Source organism: Plasmodium vinckei (genome assembly GCF_900681995.1).
Source record: "Plasmodium vinckei vinckei genome assembly, chromosome: PVVCY_10".
Classification (NCBI taxonomy): Eukaryota; Apicomplexa; class Aconoidasida; order Haemosporida; family Plasmodiidae; genus Plasmodium; species Plasmodium vinckei.
This window is the reverse complement of record NC_051302.1, coordinates 978,164-993,213: the sequence shown is the minus strand read 5'-3', so window position 1 is coordinate 993,213 and position 15,050 is coordinate 978,164. Positions and strand designations below refer to the sequence as shown.

The window sequence follows — 15,050 nt, the reverse complement described above, 5'->3', positions numbered from 1 at the left end:
CTTTAAAATAATGTTTTTTGAGAAAAGTGAAATAAACGCTCACTCTCATTAGTGTTTTTTTTATCCTTAATTAGTTTGGTCATATTATGGACATAATCTGGATGTTTAATAAAAAAATTATTTTCTAATTGTATTGGATTTAAAAGAAGGGAATTATTTTTTGAATGAAGTTCATTTATTATATGTTCTGACTCAAATATAAAAGGGTTTAATTTTTCCATAATTTCTTGTTCATACGATTTAATACTATTATTATTATCATCGGTGTTAGTGTGTATATTTTTTGGAATAGTTACCCCTATAGAATTTAGTTGCATAATATTTTGGGTTGCTGAAAATTCATATTCATTTGGTTTTTTTATTTGGTTATATTTGTTTTTAAAATTTTTAATTGATAATTTTTTTTTATAATTATAAGAAAGAAAAATATAAAAATTATGACAAAAAACATCAAATGTTAATTTAATATTATTATCACTTCGATATTTATATATATATGCACATTCAATCTCGTTTATACATTTTAACATAATATCTAATTTTTCTTTATCTTCATCTATTTTATTATTTATGAACTGATCATAAGCAGATGGATTATATACATTACTTATTACATTATTTAAATTTTCAATATAATGATAATTATTTTTGTCTAATGAATTTATTCCTTTCCTTTCTACTGGGATTATATGAAATCGTATTCTGACAAAGTCATCATATTTTAATGAATATTTTATATCACTAGTATATATGAAGTCTATATTATTATTGTTATTCCTTTCTTTATTTATTCTATTAAATATTTCATATAAAATTGCTATTTTCTTTACTATATTTTTATCTACTTTGTTATCATTTACATCCCCATATATGTTATAGTTGTTGGTCTTTCTGAGGATTTCCTCAAAATATTTCTCTTCTCTGGTGAGCATGTTTTTCATTTTTTCCGTGTTTGGCTATTTATTTTTTTTTTTTTTTTTGTAAAATAGCTAGCTAATAAATTTATTGGGCATATTTCAAGTTAAAATGAAATAAATTATGAACATGTCATAAAAAATGTATCAATATATGACAAGCGAATATGTACAAATAGCTATATATCACAAATAATGCTGTCCTATCAAAAAAATACCTTATTTATATTATTAACATAGAATAATTTTACAACATTCTATTGCACAAATAGAAAAAATTCATGTCTATATGCACATATATGACATGTACGTACATGCAATTAATAGTTTTGTATGTGGAAAATACTTGTCTAAACAGCAAAAAATATATAAACATACAATTATTAATAAAACAATATAATAATAAAACAAAAAGGAATATTTACAAAAGTTTAATATTTTATATTGCACAATTTGCATATAAATAGGGTATATATATAACATATTTTTGTCTGCTCAAATATGCATATATAGTTTTGTATATGCTCAGTTTTTATATTTCGATAACTATGGAGAAAATCATATTGAATTGTATGCTTCGAAAAAAGGTAATTATTATTACATGAACATACATGCATAAATAATGCATAAGTAATACATGCCTAATACTATACACCGCTAATTTTATTTATTTTGTCTTTACTTATAAAAGGGAATACATCCTATTGGATGCAATAATTGTGCAGGGTTATAGCACTGTTTGTTTTTTTTTTCATTTTGAAGAAAATGGCAAACTATATAAATAATATATCTGTTAAAAGACAAAACAAATAAATACCTTAAACAATTTGATAATAAACATACTATGAAAATGTATTATAAATGAAAAAGAATAAAATAGATTTATGTATCCCCACAAAGTTATAATTGTAGACTTTCCTATTTTTTGTGACCATATAAAGTTCTCCAAAAAATATACTACATATTTTACATTGCATGTGCATAATAATTATATATATAAATATGCACATAAAATATATTTCCCTTTAAAAATTTACCCCCTTAACTTGCATACTATATTTTAGCATTGGAATGGCTTTATACGATTTTCTTTTTGCTATTTTTATATTTTGGTATTTTTTCTTAACACATTGTGTGGAGAAAAAATGTTCATATTAAAAAATTGTAATTAGTACAAAAAAACAAATAAAAATTAATTGAGTATTCACAATTTTAAACAATAAAAATGATATTATATTAATATAAAGAATGAAACGCTAAAAGCATGGAACTACGATTTTAAAAACATATATAAAAGTAATTGTTATAAATAATGAATTATTTTTTAATATTTAACACAAAAAAACTATCACATTATATAGCGCATAAAAAATTATGTATAATTACGGATTGTGGCATGGTTTGAAAATAAAATAAATCAACCTGCACAAGGGAAATGTAAGAGTTGTTTCCCCTTCTTCAAATACATACATATCCGTTGTGCATGTCCATTATGCATGCCCATCAGAATGAGAAAACTTTATCCAACTCGTCCATCATTTCATCCATCATATTGTCAACATTTTGTTTGGTTTCTTCTTTTTCTTTTTCCTTTTCTTTTTCTTTTTTATTGGGCGTTTCTTTATTCTCACTACACGGTATTAGTAATCTCAGTTTTACATTAGTATTTATTTTGTCTATATTTTTTTTGTAATATAAAAAAGCTTTAATTGCTTCTGAACGGTCAGCAAAAATAATGTATCCAACTTTTCTTTCAGCATATTTTTGTTCTTCATTTAAATTAAGGTTATATTTTCGAAAATTAAAATTAATAAAAAATGTTAAAAAAAACTTATTTTTAATATATAATTTTAATATGTCAATATTATTATTATAATCATTTAAATATATTTCAACTATGTTTTCACCATTATCATTTTTATTTTCACTTTTTGTTGAGGATTTCTTTTTATTATGTTTTTTAATGAAACTTTCATTTTGTTTCTTTATATTATTTAAATCATTTTCTTTCTGTTCATTTATATCTTTTTCTTCAAAGGGAAACGATGAAGCATTCTGTTTCTTTTTTTCTCTTTCTTCTAATTTTTTTTTATAAATTAATTTTTCATTTTGAAAAGCCACAAATTTTTTTTTATCTAGATATCTATTTAGACTGATATTATTAATAGTAGCATTTTTTTTTCGTGCTGCTGTTGTTTTTTGTTTTTGTATATATGAATTATATTTATTTCGTAATGTTTCATTCATTAAAAATTCGTATGCACATTTCAATGTGCTAAATTCTTCACCACTACTTTTTTCTTTTTCATCTTCTTTAGATTTTTTATTTTGTTTATTTTTATCTGGATGTAAAAGTAATGCACATTTTAAATACCTTTTTCTTATTATATTTTTTATATCTGGTTTATTTGAACAATTTATATTTAACCCTAATATTTTATATATGTCTTTTCCTACTAGCTCTTTTGGAATAAATGATGTATCCATCCTTGTCGTTTCAAAAGTGTATTAATTAAATTGTAGGACAAAAAATAGTAAACACAAGTTCATATATATATGCATGTTAAGGAGAAATCATTCTCCAACTTTTGCTGACTCATATAGCTACATACATTGATCATGTACTCTCCCTATAAATAAATATATGATATGCATGTATGACGAGCAAAATTATGACTATCCTTTTCTTACAACTTGCAATGATATGTCACTATTTTCATATGCTATGATACAACCTTTTGATTATTCTAAATTTGGATTACCATATTTAAAAATAATTAAAAAATATATATCCTCAATTTTATATAAAACATGTCAAAAATTATAAAATTTAACAAGTTGAAAATATGAAAAAAAAGAAATCATAAAAAATAATATGAAATAAACTATCATATATATATTATGCATATATATTAATATAAAATTTATTTATATATACCAAATGAATAATTAATTTATTTTAAGAGAGCAACGGAAAAAAAAAAAATTAACGACATATATTTTTCCAACCCACTTGTAAAAAAAATTAAATTCATTATTATTAAAAAATATATATAATTGTAGATTTGAATTTAATTAATATAAATTAAAAAAAGAAAGAAAATGTAAATATAATGTATAATGAAAAATATTTGAAATACAAATTGTTATGATAGCAATTTGAAGAAGCCAATAAAATGATGAATAAAAAAAATATAAATTATCATAACAATATCAAGTAAACAAATAAGTGAAACAATTTTTTGAACAACAATTTTATAGTATCAAAATTATTAATCAAATTTTTATTTCATTATTTCCATTAATTTGTAATAAATAGTAGTTTACTTTTTTTTCTCTCTACAACCTATGCTTACTAACAACAACAAATTATAAGAAGCTCCAACGACTTATAATTGATTTATAAACATGTATACATATTAATTCAATGTATATCAATGTTTTATTTGCATATTTTGGAAAAAAAAATATACAACAATATTTGAGTGCACACAAAATTAAGCATATTTGTTCTGACTTGTTCATATATTTTAGCTAATTATAATATTTTACATGAACAGTCAGAAAAGTTTATGATAATATAAAAACAAAAAAGTATGCTTTCAAGTGTATATATTTGTATAGTATACCGTTTTTTTTGTCATTTTTAAGAATAAATGATAAATATAGCAAACTCCGGGATGAACCAAATTGGAAAAGTCTCATAAATTTTTATAAAATATATTTAGTGTGCTTATTAATTTCTTTGTTATTGTTTGTCTTCCCTTTTAATTAGTGACTTCAAAAATGGAAGGCCGAGTTAAAAGGAAATCAAAACAAAAGTTGAAAAAAAAGAATAATGGAAACAAAAAAATAAAAACTAATTCACATGAAGTTTCAAATAGTTATGATAAAAATAAATCAAATTTAATCCAAGTATTAAAAGAATTATGTTATTACAAAAAAAAAATAAAAAATGTAAATTTATTACAAGAAGTTAAAAAAATAACTATCGATTTTATAAATGGACTTGATGATGATTTAACAAAATATTTGAATAATGAAAATGGAAAATTTAAAGACATATATTCAAAAAGTATAAAATTAATAAAAAATTATAAAATTTTAGGAAGTTTTAAAAATAATATGTACTTAAATAATAATATAAATATAGATCTTGGTGTAGAATATAGTCTAAATACAGATTTAGGAAAAAAAGCAAAATATAAAAACTTTCATATATATCACAATATGTATGTTAATTTAATAAAAACATTATTTTATAAAAAAAAATTTATAAACTACTTAGACAAGTTAGAATTAAAACATGTTAGTCTAACCGTTTCTACAACCAGATGGATAAATAAATGCAAATCAGTAATCGTTTTAAGCATATTAAAAAACAAAAAACATGTCGGAAACATTATTATAATTTTATTTCCTACAAAGGAAGTCTCATTAAGTATGTCACATGTATATAAAAAATATTATAAAAATTATAAACCATTTTCAGAACATAAAATAATAAAAGAAAAAGTGGATGATCAAAATGGGGTTGGTGTATTGAACGAAAAATATATTAACAAAGAAGACAAGGTAAAAAATAAAAAAACTCTTAAAGATATCAAAATATGGTTGCTAAAAAAATTTATAATTTCAGAAATTTATATTATTGAATGTGATAAAATAATAAGAGGTTGTATTAAAAATTGTGAAGGATATAAAGAGGCAGTTAAACTATTGAAATTGTGGTGTCAAAATAAAAAATTATTATTTACTTATTCTATTTATAATGGTGAAAAAAAAAATTATAATTATGATAAGGAATATAAATTGTCAAACTATTCTTACTATACTGATATGAACTCATTCATGCTTGGACTTTTATGTGCTCATGTATGTTTTACATTAAATTTAAAAAATTCAGATTATTTACACATATTTAAAGAGACAATTAAATTTTTAAGCAATTTTGATAGTTCACAAAATGTTATGATCTATAAAAATGGAATCCATACAACATTGAAAAAGATTGAAAAGATTGAAAAAAAAGAGGATACCATTTTTTTGGTGAATGGAATATATGATATATTTCAAGATAATGTTTATTCTTTTTTAGAATTAATTTACGAATCTAAAAAGGCATATTTTTATTTAAATAATAATACTAATATATATGATAATTATTTTCAAATTTTTTTATCTAATTTAAAATGTTTTTCCATGAATTTTGAGGAGCAAATATTATTCCCTTTGTTTGTATCTACCAATTTTGAAAATTATAATCACGAAATTTTGGATTTAAAAAATGTTTTAATCAACTCATTAAATGATAGAGTCGAAGATATTTGTGCTCGTCTAATTTCTTTTCCAGTTTTGGAGGCTCAAAAAGGAAAGGAAGATACACAAGAGAGAATAGACCAAGCAGAACTTAATGAGGGTTGTGATATGCTAGATATATTTCAGGAAATAAATTTAAGCATTAATGAAAGAAGTGACAAAGATGTGGTTGAAAATGTATTTGAAAATTTGAGTACGAAAAAGATAATACATGGGTTGTCCTTCTTTATAAATACAAATAATACTGCAAGAACATTTGATATTTCAAACGTTTTATATAATCCTGAAAATGTTTCAAATTTTAAACAGTTCTGGCAAAACAAAGCAAAGATAAAACGGTTTGAAAATAATACTATTTATGAGGTAGTAGAATGGAAAAGGCCAGCAAAAAATTTAAAAAAAATCGTAAAGGAAGAAGAAAAAGAGGAACTAAACAAATTACATACTAAGATAGTGAAAACCAAAAATAAAGTATTCGATGCATTGTTTAGTGAATTATATCCAAAGCAAAAAACCAACTCTGTTCATGTTCAAATAATTAAATATATATTAAAAAAAAATAAATATAAAGAGTTTAATAATATAAGCAATTTAATGACAAACAAAGTTACAAAATATATAAAAAAAAATGATCACCATATATTTTGTGCTAAAAAATTAAAAAAAAATTTATCATATTTTATTTATTTTTCAAACCCTTTATTAATTAAAGATATAAGTTATTTATACTATGAAAAAATACATGAACAATATAATGAAATAAAAACAGTTTTATACAAGATAAATGAAAAATTATTTACTATATCTAATGTCAATAGTTCTAATGAATTTTTGAAAATGTCTGACTTAGGTTATAAAACAAGTTCTACTACAATTGTAATTGATATTGTTGTTGATACAAAATTTAACAATCCTATGATATATAAAAATGCAGAGAATTTTTACAAAAATTATGAAATAACAAAAGAAATAATTAAAAGATATTTTTTAGAAGATAAAAATAAATTAATTAAAAATATAAAAAAAAGAAATTCTTATATAGACATATATTTTGATTTTACAATTTTTCGATTACATATATTTTTTCAAAAAGTTGTAGAAAAAAATCTATTGCAAATAACAAATTTAAATGATACTAAAATTGAATATGTTGAAAATATAGATCGAATTAAAAATCTTATTTATAAACCTATTATATCATCATATATTTTTTATTACTCTACTAAATTTTCTTCTTTTCATGCTTCGATTAAAATATGTAAATTATGGTTAGCTTCAAAGGGAGTTCCAAATTCTGATGAGTTTGTTGAAAACATTTTATTTTACATCTACACACTTGAGTATAAAAAGCATAATCAAATTCAAAACTTTTTTCAAAAATCGAATATTACTATAGGAAATAAAAACCTTAAAGAGTTTGCTTCTCAATATAGTGCCAGTAGAACCCAAAATTCAGAAAATCCTGACGACATAGATGCAGAAACTGAACAAGCCAAAAAGGTGGGAAAAAAAAAGAGTGATAATAATAAAAAGAAGGAAAATACCAAAAACGCTTCAACAGAATTGAACTTAAAAATGGATAGCGATGTAAAAGATAGTGATGATCTAAACGATTCCTACTTAAACACCTTTTCATTTTCATCTCAAATTATTTTAATTAAATTTTTAAAATTTATTACAAATTATGATTGGCTAAATAAGCCTCTAATTATAGATTATAATAATTCTTTAACAGATGAGCAAAAAACAAAACTAATAAATATTTTTATTACAAAAAAGAAAAACAATTTATTACATGATCATAAAAAAATAAAAAAGTATTTTTGGATATCTTCAATATATGATCCCCATTCTGTTTTAATTACATTACCTGATAATTTATTTCATTTTATATTATCAGTTGCAAAAAATGATTTATTTCATATTAAGCAATTATATAATAAATTTGAAAAAGAAAAATGGATAACATTATTTCTTATGGAACAACGACCTTGTGATATTATTTTAAAATTCAATACTCCTGAAACTATTGCAAACATTTTTGGTAGTCAAGTTGTGCCTATTTCTCTAGATGAAGCTAATGATGAACCAAACAAATTGGATAGTATGGACGAAGAAGAGGAAACTAGTAATAGTCCTAAGTTGCAAATACAAGATGATTATGATATAGAGGATTTAAATTCTTTTCCAGAGTTTTTGAATAAGCCTATAGATATATTACCATTACTAAATAAGTATGAATTGGTACATATTTATGAAATGCATTTTAATAATTTTTTAAAAAAACTCGAAGAAAAATTTTCATCTCAAATTACAGTTTTGTATAATCCTTTATGTTTTAATGATCACCTTAGTATTTCAAATTTTAGGAAAAAAATTAAAAAAAAGTTAAACAATTTTCAATATACAAATGATTTAGAATATGTATATAAATCATGGATGCCAATTATGTTAGTTACTTTTAATCCAGCAACCATTCAAAATGTATCTCTGCAAAGTTTATCTAACACAAACATGAGTTCCACTAGTTTGGTTGATGGAGATACATCACAGAGTAGAATTCTTTCCCTTAACAATTTTAATGCATTCATATTTTATGTAAAAAATAATGTAAGTGAATTGCTTCGTAGTGTGCATTTCCCGCAACTATGAGAGAATCTGTAACGTGGCAGTCTTTTTGCCTTATTCCATTTACTACACTTACCTACATTTGCTTATTTGTTTGTTTATACATATCCAATTTTGAAATAGTTGGGGATGGAATGGTACCTTCCTCCATTCATTTTGTCATTTAATTTTTTGTATTTTAAAACAGTTTACCCCTTTTACAAACTCAATGTTACAAAGTAAATATATTCCTTTTCATAAAGACGCGAAAATTGTGTTTTTACAATTTTTTTTTTTTTTTTGAAATTAAAAGGATAATTCTTTTAAAAAAAAGTAAAATTATAAAATTCATATTTTAGTAAAATTTAATTAAAAAAAATATATTTAGAATTACAAGAATATTAGTAAATATGCTAATATGTTTAATTACCCCGTTAAATAAATATAAAGATTTTTTTTAAAAAATTTTAATGTGCTTATTTTTATATACTTATTTTACAAAAAAAAATTATATATAAGAAATAAAATATTTTACAAGCATATAATATAGTATACATATTAAAATATGCAAATATAAAATTATAAATAAGAATAATGTTATATATTTATTTATCCTTTTTGCAACATTTGTCATGTTAAATATATATTTAGGGATAATTTTATTATTTCATAGGTATATCATATTTCCTATAATTTGCCATGATTTTTTTTTTATAAATTTTGGATATTTTTAATTTAGAAATTTGATCATATTTATAATAATACGATTTTTATTATTTATTTATCCTATTATTTATGGCCATTATTCACGCTTTGAATAGATCACAAAATTTTATGAATATATTTAGTAAGGCCTAACTATCTTTTACAAACTTTCACAATTATAGCCATATTGTATGTGTATATATATATCCCATGCCTATGATCAATTTTAATGAACCTCATTTTTTTTAATACCTCAAATTGTATATATAACAAACAAAATGGAGGTAAATATGAGAATGTATATACTAGTAAGCCATTTAGCTATGGCTTGTACTCTCCTATATGCATTCCTAAAGTATGACGAGTTCTATTCGATGGTTATTTACTTATCGACTGAGAAGTTTCCAAAAACGGTAGGTCACTAAAAAGAGAGAAAATTTCCCTGTTCATTTTGTGCATGTTCTCCTGCTCATTTTGTACATGTTCACTTATCACTTTTTTCACTTTGTAAATTTTTCCACCTTTTCAAGATAATTTACAACTTCTCCCTGATGGTCTTCATACTGTTGTGCAAATTATTTTTGAATTTCTTTATCGGAGAGTTGAGATATTTAGAAGTTGAGCAATTAATGGATAATGCAAGAGTATTTATTATGGATACAATCTTATTTTTAGTCCTATCTAAACCGACGATAAATGGAAAAGAAGTTTCTTCCATTATTTTAATTAAATATTTATCTATTATAGTTATTTTAAAAGTCTATCATTTGATTTTATACTCTCGAGTGTCACACGTAAGTTTGTTACACTAATCCATAAAAGTTGTGATGTACACATTTGTAATGGCTTCATATCATTTTACTGTGTTTGCTTATTCCTTGCAGATCTTTGAGTTAGGAGTCCCAAGGACACGAGTGCTCGTGAAGCTGTTCATTTTCATGATCCTTTTGTCAGTCGCAAACTTATGCATGTTCAGATATTTTTACAAGAATTCTCTCAAAAATTCGACAATGTATTTATGGCTATTTTTTGAAAGTCTAAGTATATTTGAATCATGTCAAGTATCAATAGTTAAATTTTTTATAAATATAATAGATATAAGATCACCAAATGGCTTACCAAATAAATCAACAATATTATTCTTTTTAGATATAATACATGATATAATGAGTTTAATAATTTTCTTAGTATTTATTTTTGTTTTTATATTAAACAATTTCAGTAATTTGCCATTACATATGACAGCAGATATTATACACGTTATCAAAACCCTAATAACAAAATTCAAATCATTTAAAAGATATAGAGAATTAACGAAAAATATTGAAACAAAATTTATTAATGCCACTGAAGAAGAATTAAAAGAAGCTGGAACTTGTATAATATGTAGAGATGAATTAAAAATAGGATCTAAAAAACTTGAATGTGCTCATATATTTCATGTTGAATGTTTAAAATCCTGGTTTATACAACAACAAACATGTCCAATATGTAGAAGAGAAATCAAACCATATCCAAATAAAAAAGATGACTTAAAAAAAGCTGATCAAAATGATCAAAACGAACAAAATAAAAAACAAAAACAACCAACTCCCCTAACTGCACAAGAAATTATTATGAAAGAAAATTTCTTACCTAATCACCATTCAAATTACTTAAATGAAGTTGAAAATCAAAACTCCAATAATACACAAGAGAAACTTGCGGATGCCTTTGTTCAAAATTCGAATATGAAGAAACAAATCCAAATTTTGACCGATATGGTAATTTTAATATGCATACCACTGTTTGTAATGCCAGAAAGTTTATACAATATTTTATTTTTTTACATTTTCTTACGTTTTTCCTCTCATTTTTGCAGTGCGACTACTACCGGGAACTCTCTTTGTCGTGCCTTAAAGAAATCGACAAAATTAACCATTCCAAAATGCCCGCAAGTGTAATGCTTAGAAACATATATGGATCTCGTGACTATGCAACATCGAATAATGCCGAAGATGAAGTTCAAAAATATTTAAAAAAACTTAATTATGTTCCAGAAATAAATGATTTAAAAAATTATTTAGAGAAAGTATTAGTTACAGATATGAAATATACAAAGGATATTTCTTCATCAATATAATCTTTAGAGATCTACATAATATTTTGTTATATTATTATTTTTTTTTTGTTTTTGTTTATTTGTTTTATATCATTTTATATCGTCTTTTTTTTTTTTTGTGCAACTAACGAATTTCTACGAATGTGAATATTCTTGCATTTATTAATTATTTTAATATTTTATATACTTTAAAAAACTAAATTAATTTATTATTTTTTTTTAATAAAAATTGAGAAGAAAAATATAACCTTGCTTATTTTACTAATTGGTACCTATATTATTTATTCTGTTTTTAATTTTGTTTGTATTTTTCCTTATTTTTCGAGAGTTAATAAAAGAAATTAGAATTATGTTTTAATAATTGTTGTAAGTATTCCTTTTTTTTTTATTACATACTAATGATATTATATAGACATATACACACACATATAGAGAGAAAAAGTGAAAATATGTTATTATAATTTTAAAGGAATTATATTTTTGATATTTAGTTAGCTCTTTTTATTGTAAAAAAAGCCATTATCGATAATTTATAAATAAAAATAAATTGTCTTTCCCATATTCTTATATTATATTAGTATCACATTAGAGAAATAATTCAGAGTATTTTTCAGTGAATCATTTTTTATTTCTATTCACTGCTTATTTATTATATCTTTTTCTCCATTTATTTTCCATTTAGCCCTTCTTTTTCCTTTTGGACATGCTATATTTTAGTATTGATAAAATATATGCATTCGAAAAAGAGAAATAATTTTTTACGATTTTTACTTATTTGTATTGACACATGAGAAGGGGAAAGAAAAAAACATGGAAAATGCAGAGAGAGGTGAAAATATGTTTTAATTAGGGAACAATATATTATATGTGTACATTTTTTTGTGTGTATTTTTGTTTAAAGCCCTTGCACACACCTTTATAGCCATATATTTTTTTTTTCCTGACTTTTGGCTGTAAAAAAGAAAAAAATAATTGAAAAGTAAAGGAAAATTATGAACAGGCAAGATTATTTTGTGTATTTATTTTATTTTATTAATTTATTTATTAATTTATGTACCAATTTGTGTGTTAATTTATTTTTAATTTATTTCGTTTGGTTTGTTAATTTATTTGATTATTTGTTTGATTTATTTTGTTTCCCACACCCGTCCCTTTACCTCCCTTTTACGTGACGGAAATAACCTCACCTTGTGAAAAAACTAAAACATGAAAAAATATGAAATTAAAGAAGAAATAAAATTTGGAGAATGTAATAATTATAAAAAAAATAGTGTTGAAGACGATTTTGTAAGGAAAAAGATTAAAAATGAGTTAGGAGAAAAAAATATAAAAACAAAAATGAATTCAAATAACGAATTTGATGAAAACATATTACATGATTTTGTCATAGATTATTATGAGTGGAATAGTATACCAAATATAACAGATTTACCATATGGATTAATTAATAAAGACAAGAATGATGTTTTAAAAAAGTGCCAAAAAACGTTGAAAATTGTTTTAGATGATAAAAAGAACGGCAATGATGATATTCAAAAAGAAAGTAATATTATTAAAGGTGAAAATGGTGATTTTTTTTGTGTTCATAATTTTTCAGACATAATTATGAACAGTACATGCGAAAAAGCTAATACTAATTTGGTTGTTAATAATAATAAAGGGGAATGTGAAAATGGGACAATACAAGACATATCCATTGTCATATTTAAAGATATAGTAGTATACCTTTTAAAAATGAAAGAAAAAATAACAAAACTGAAAAAGATAAATATAGATAAAGATAGTACAGACAAAACTCAAAATAATTTGCCGTCAGTTCAAATAAATCAAAAAATAAATGTTGAAGAAAAAAAGAATAATAATTTTATCGAACAAAATAAAGAAGGAACAGACTGGAAAAAGGACTTTACATGCTTAGCAAATATACAAATACTAGGAAAAAATAGTGATATATTTAAAGAATGGTGTAATTTAGAATTTGTTATTCCATATATAATAAATTATTGCTACAGTCCACGATCGTGTGTAAGCAAAAATGGTTTCTTAACAATTAAGCATTTATGTATAAGTGCAAAAGAGAATGAAATAATTTTGAGTAAATTTTTTTCATTAATTTTCCCATATATAATAAAAAAATTGGATATAAAAAATCAGTTTTTAAATACATGTGCTACTAATGCTATTTATGAGTTTGTAATAAATAATACAATTATTAATAATTTTGAAATTTTAAGATTAATTTGTACTGAGTCAAATAATATTAATTCATCAATATCTATGAAAATGGCATATTTAGTTTATGAGTTTTTAAATAATTTGTCAATTGATAATTTAAAAAAAATAAATTTGTCTGATTTTTCTGAACCGTTCATAAATTTTATGAATGCAAAATTACCACAAACAAAAGAATATATAAAAAAAAGTTTATTATTATTTTTAAATATCCAATCAGAAAATCAGATAGTTTCTCAATTTTTAACAGGTATTAATGGGAAACATAATTTATTAATTATAGAAAAACAAATCAGAAATTTAATAAAAAATAGTAATTCCTTTGAACGATTAAAAAAAAGATTTGCCAGTTTTCATGATTTTAAAAATACTAAAAAATTGGGATCCTTCGATAAGACAACATCAGTTATTTTGTAAAATATTTTCATGTGTAGATCTCTTTTTTGAAGTTATAAAAATAGGAGTATCCACCAGATAAATTATTAATTATTTTTTATACAAAGATATGTACACACATTTAATATTGTCTCTTATTTTGTTTGTTCCCTCTATATACATAATGATATTATTTTTACCTATGATTTGTAATAGCATGTAGAATATCGTATGTATATATTTGAAGGTGGAATGGTTGTAAACGCACACATGCCTACATACATCCATACATATATATATGTCCTTTTTTTAATTTTTGCTTTTTTTTCAAGTTTTCAAAAAGCAAGCTTAACTATTAATCACCATTTTTGTAAATAGGGTTATATCTTTCTTTATATATTCCGTATTATGTTCATACTTTATTGACACATTTTTTCAAATTTTTAAGTAAAAACACACTTTAAAAAATGTTAAAAAAATTTTATATTTTGTAGAACAGGTATGAAAAATAATGATGGCATATGTGTATGTATATAACTATTTATATATTTCCTTATTTTATTAAAAATAATTTATTTTATTTTTTACAAAAATAGGGAATGTAGTTCATAAAGTATTATTTACAAAACACAGATAAGTGTTAAATTGGGTGAGAAATAAAAAAAGTTGGGAAAACCTATTTTAAATTATAACACAAAATAATGTTTAAAAAAAAAAAAAATTTAATATTATTCATATATTAATCTCTCGAAAATATATAATACTCAATATTTTTTAAGGAAATAATGGATATCTAA

At 22.4% G+C, this 15,050-nt stretch overlaps 5 protein-coding genes across 5 annotated transcripts; 3 read left to right on the top strand and 2 right to left on the bottom strand.

The window, feature by feature from the left end:
• Positions 1-2: 2 nt before the first annotated feature.
• Positions 3-941, bottom strand: PVVCY_1002620 (conserved Plasmodium protein, unknown function; the record flags this gene model as incomplete). Its single annotated transcript, XM_008625713.2, has 1 exon — positions 3-941. One exon carries the CDS (start codon positions 939-941, stop codon positions 3-5), a length of 939 nt encoding a protein of 312 aa, XP_008623935.2.
• A 1,476-nt stretch (positions 942-2,417) lies between these two features.
• PVVCY_1002610 (DnaJ protein, putative) lies at positions 2,418-3,401 on the bottom strand (the record flags this gene model as incomplete). Its single annotated transcript, XM_008625712.1, has 1 exon — positions 2,418-3,401. The coding sequence occupies one exon, from the start codon at positions 3,399-3,401 to the stop codon at positions 2,418-2,420; it is 984 nt and encodes a 327-aa protein (XP_008623934.1).
• Positions 3,402-4,700: 1,299 nt separating this feature from the next.
• On the top strand, positions 4,701-8,885 carry PVVCY_1002600 (conserved Plasmodium protein, unknown function; the record flags this gene model as incomplete). Its single annotated transcript, XM_008625711.2, has 1 exon — positions 4,701-8,885. One exon carries the CDS (start codon positions 4,701-4,703, stop codon positions 8,883-8,885), a length of 4,185 nt encoding a protein of 1,394 aa, XP_008623933.2.
• A 938-nt stretch (positions 8,886-9,823) lies between these two features.
• PVVCY_1002590 (ERAD-associated E3 ubiquitin-protein ligase HRD1, putative) lies at positions 9,824-11,667 on the top strand (the record flags this gene model as incomplete). Its single annotated transcript, XM_008625710.2, has 4 exons — positions 9,824-9,958; positions 10,076-10,339; positions 10,430-11,308; positions 11,407-11,667. The coding sequence occupies 4 exons, from the start codon at positions 9,824-9,826 to the stop codon at positions 11,665-11,667; spliced, it is 1,539 nt and encodes a 512-aa protein (XP_008623932.2).
• Positions 11,668-12,852: 1,185 nt separating this feature from the next.
• Positions 12,853-14,295, top strand: PVVCY_1002580 (conserved Plasmodium protein, unknown function; the record flags this gene model as incomplete). Its single annotated transcript, XM_008625709.1, has 1 exon — positions 12,853-14,295. One exon carries the CDS (start codon positions 12,853-12,855, stop codon positions 14,293-14,295), a length of 1,443 nt encoding a protein of 480 aa, XP_008623931.1.
• Positions 14,296-15,050: the final 755 nt, after the last annotated feature.